We start from the raw sequence: 4,200 nt of genomic DNA on the forward strand, positions 1-4,200 counted from the left end.
GGGATACAGGCTGGCTGTAAATGTATGCGTCATGGGTTGCCAGGCGAAGGAGTTTGAAGGAATACGAAGGAGGCAGATATCAAATAAACTTCGAGTTCACTTGGGACCAGGAGAAAACAACCTCTTTACATGACGGAGACAGGACAAAGAAACTGAGGAAAGGCAGGGCTATTTATACAAAACCAAACGATGGACTAATAAGATGATTAATGCAACACAGATGGAAATTAATGAATGATGATTAACTAAATGAGAACAGGAACTGAATCAAATAAGGTCAGACAGGAACTAAACAGAAACAAACATGTGACAGATATCGCCCCCCTCCCGGAAGGTGCGTCCCGCACCGTAACTGTAACATCGGGAAGGGGAGGCGGGCACAGGACAGGAACAGGGCGGAGACAAGAAAAGCCTCCAGGGCGGAGCAGACAGTTCGTAAAGCCATGGTGGGGCTGGCAGCCCAGGGGGATATGGCGGGCCAGGGGACTCAGGAGGCCATGGCGGATCCTCCGTGACCTTAGCCGGCTCGGCTATGGGTATGTGCCCCCCCACAAATTTTTTTTAGGAATCCTGGGGGGGGGCGCTCTGGAGGAGCAGGCACTTGAGGGCGCTCTGGAGGGTGCTTTCGAGGAGCGGGCACTTGAGGGCGCTCTGGAGGGCGCTTTCGAGGAGCCGGCTCTGGAGGAGCGGAGTTCGCTAACACAGGGGGCTCAGGAGACGAAGGAGGGCTGGATGGGACCAGCGGAGGTGAAGGAGACGAAGGAGACGAAGGAGAGCTGGACGGGACCAGCGGAGATGAAGGAGACGAAGGAGACGAAGGAGAGCTGGATGGGACCAGCGGAGACGAAGAAGGCTTAGGGGCTGGAGCCGACACTGGAGCGAACTCAGGTGCTGGAGCTGACAGTGGTGAGAGGATAGGGGCCAAGAACTCTGGAGGGAGCGCCATATCCATAAGTTCAGGGACATGTACTGGAGCCGACTCCGGAGGGCGCACTGGCGCCGACACTTTTACTGGTCTGAAGACTGGAGCGGATTCTGGAACTGGAGTTGCCTCTGGAGCGAAGGAGATGATCCCAATGTTCAAGTATGTGGAGGTTTTGGTAGCAGGCTTGGGGTGAGTTGGAGTGCTTAATTGCTTATGAGATGGGACAGGATGAGGGCTGTTCGTATTTCTCTTAACTTCTTCCACAATATAATCAGAACCATTAAGACAGAGAATTAAATTAATGGACTCATCGAAGGACAAACTACGATCAGGAGACAGGAAACGAATAACTCCCTAATCCAGTCCCATCTAGAAACAAACATTGAGCATACGATCACTCCAACTCACCAGATGGGAGAATTCCACAAACTCTTCCACATATCGCTCCAGAGGACGACCATCTTGCCGGATGGAGGAAAGTAAGTCTTCAGCCCAGTTCATCTTCTTGGTAGGTCCTGTCTTCTGTCACGGGTTGCCAGGCGAAGGAGCTTGAAGGAGTGCGAAGGAGGCAGATATCAAATAAACAGAGTCTTTTAATAAATCCACTTGGGAAAACCCAGGAGAAAACAACCTTTTTACATGACGGAAACAGAACAAAGAAACTGAGGAAAGGCAGGGCTATTTACACAAAACCAAACGATGGACTAATAAGATGATTAATACAACATAGGTGGAAACTAATGAAAGATGATTAACTAAATGAGAACAGGAACTGAACCAAATAAGGGCAGACAGGAACTAAACAGAAACAAACACGTGACAGATATGATAATGTAACAAAAATTATGCATAATTTTCCTGATCAAGGGAGCAACACAGCTTGCCAAGTGACACATCTTACCCCATCATCTTATGTAATGTGGAGGCAAATTCCTGATCCCCACACAGTTTAACAAACATTTAGCTCCATCACATCACTCAGTCATCACAGCACCTCACATTTCACAGCCTGCATTAACATAATGCTGTAATGGAGTTGATTACTAAGAAGCAATTATGAGCGAGGCAATGGAGGATGCAAGTGCTCAGTCAAGCATATGCAACAGCGTGTCAACAGCCAGGCAAACCCTGAGAGTGACATGAAGCAGAGAGAAAAGAGACGCCTCCCTAAAATGTACGGCTGCCCTTTAACGTATCTTCATGGAGTCGTCAGCATGCGATTGTCATATTGACATCTCAACCTGCAACACCTCAAGAGGGATTTCAACAGATGTTCAATATAATAATTAATAGACTTGGACTGTAAACCCTGAATTCAAACATTTGAAGAAATGCAACACGCTCTGATGGGAATTCATAATTATTTTATGTTTTAACAAATTGGTGGTTGATTCATAAGATCTCATTTGTGTCTAGTTATGAGCCACTGAGGGTTTGGTTTAGGGGTGTACCTTCATGCTTCATTGTATATATATATTTAAAAATAAAAATAATACATTTTAATTTAAATCAAATCATATAATTCATAAATAATCACCAACTTATTTTTTCTTTTTCTTTTTTTCATGAGATTGGGTTAGGAAATTCAAGCCAAGTTATTACTCAAAAATGTGATATTCTTAAAGAGCAAACTGCTTAGTAAAGTTCAAGAAGATAAATTTGCAATAAAAAAGAAATTGCTTTCACTTCATATTTTCAAGTGAATTAGCTTAGAATATAACATATGTAATAAAATAAAATAAAAATAATTAAAAATAATTAAAAACAGAATAATTATAAATAATGAATAATTAAACCTATAATAATTCAAATCATTTTTCAAATATTTTATAGTATGTAATGGAATAGCATGGTGTAGTATGAACACTTGATTCACTCTTATACTTCTTAGTGCTGAGATTTGGTAAAATATTTACAGTAAATGTAAAAAAAGGCTCAAAATTGCTGGGAAAAAAAAGCTAAAATCTATTTTAATTTTTATAAAAATAATAAATGCCTCCATAAGCTTCCACACTTTTGACTAAGAACACATAATTACATTATTACTATGAATTATAAATTATTAATTATAAATTGTCTCTGCTTCTGACTTAACAAAACTTTTTGGTTTTTGAAGCCAGAGAAGTTACGTTTCAAGATATGTTTAATTATAATACTAATAGTTTTTATTGACATATAGGGTTTATGTGCTTTGGAAGAGCCTGTGCTGAATCGTTCATGTGCCCTGTGGCATTACCGGACTTACACACTGATGACATTGGGTGCTAAGAACTAGACACCAGGTGCTGAAAACCGAGACAGACGTGCTGACCTTCTTCCTTTGGCTGCGTGGTCTTCATCACCTTTGCTTCTTTCCTCGTCCATCTTGTCAAAGCCCATTCCTGAGAGGTTTAGCCCAACTCTTCTGTCTATTGACCCAAGCAGCCTTAAGCCATATGACATTTTGGAAATGTCTCATTGTATTTCCTCTCTTTTTTTGCATGGTGTTTAGAGGGGGGTTTGGAAAATCCGTCTTGCCTTCATCTCAGTAATAACAACAACAGGAGTAGGTGCGGAGACTTCAATCTGACCTGATCTTTTCCTCTCTACTTTACAGCCTGAAGTATCATATCTTCTGTCCTCAATCATTAAAAAATTATGCCCTTTCCCATTTCATTACTTCCTCGTCTGCTGTCCATGGCTGACATGAGATAAATGCAGGTTACACAGATCAGTCATTTACAATTTACTGAGTGCAAGTAATTTCACTGAAGGGATAGATTAAGGGATATTATTGATTTTTGTGCACATTAAAAATAAATAAATAAAAATCTATATCTGAAGCTGCTTTTTGGTTTCAAAAAGGCTCCATTTGTTAACAGTAGTTAACTACATTAGTTAACATGAACTAACAATGAAAATACTTAAAGCATCTATTAATCTTTGCTAATAATTTAAACGTTTTCTAATACATTATTAAAATCAAAAGATGTTCATATTATTTAACCCTTGTGCATCCTTAGGGACATTTTTGTCTTTTTCACTTTTTTTAATTTTATTTTTATTATTGATAATTTTGGTAATGCAAACAGCATAAATTTGGTTAAAATGTGTATTTTTATTGGAATTGTAATATTTCACCCTTATTTTGTTTCATAAATCTATTTCACACATACATACCCCCTTTTAAACCCATGAAAACTGCAATATTTATATTTATTCGAGGGGACTATTTTCCACCTGATAACACCATTTTAAATTCGACCTATGGAACAAATATTACCCCCCAACCCCCA

The 4,200-nt window shown here is 40.0% G+C and overlaps 1 protein-coding gene across 1 annotated transcript; it reads right to left on the reverse strand.

Moving 5' to 3' along the window:
• Positions 1-267: 267 nt before the first annotated feature.
• LOC107585279 (proline-rich receptor-like protein kinase PERK2) lies at positions 268-1,744 on the reverse strand. Its single transcript, XM_016272225.1, has 3 exons — positions 1,334-1,744; positions 641-1,135; positions 268-288 (listed from the first exon to the last, which is right to left on the reverse strand). Exons 1-3 carry the CDS (start codon positions 1,424-1,426, stop codon positions 268-270), a joined length of 609 nt encoding a protein of 202 aa, XP_016127711.1. The 5' UTR covers positions 1,427-1,744.
• Positions 1,745-4,200: the final 2,456 nt, after the last annotated feature.

The sequence above is a fragment of the Sinocyclocheilus grahami genome, unplaced genomic scaffold, assembly GCF_001515645.1.
Source record: "Sinocyclocheilus grahami isolate Dianchi unplaced genomic scaffold, SAMN03320097.WGS_v1.1 scaffold68.1, whole genome shotgun sequence".
Lineage (NCBI taxonomy): Eukaryota > Metazoa > Chordata > Actinopteri > Cypriniformes > Cyprinidae > Sinocyclocheilus > Sinocyclocheilus grahami.

Bases quoted from the DNA above. Each gene is read 5' to 3' on its own strand.
- LOC107585279 (XM_016272225.1), bottom strand. From the start codon at position 1,426: ATGAACTGGGCTGAAGACTTACTTTCCTCCATCCGGCAAGATGGTCGT. The intron at 1,136-1,333 runs GTGAGTTGGAGT...CCATCTCATAAG, and splicing joins TTGTGGAATTCTCCCATCTG to CAATTAAGCACTCCAACTCA. The intron at 289-640 runs GTGCCCGCTCCT...GTTTCTGTTTAG, and splicing joins GCCCTCCAGAGCGCCCTCAA to TTCCTGTCTGACCTTATTTG.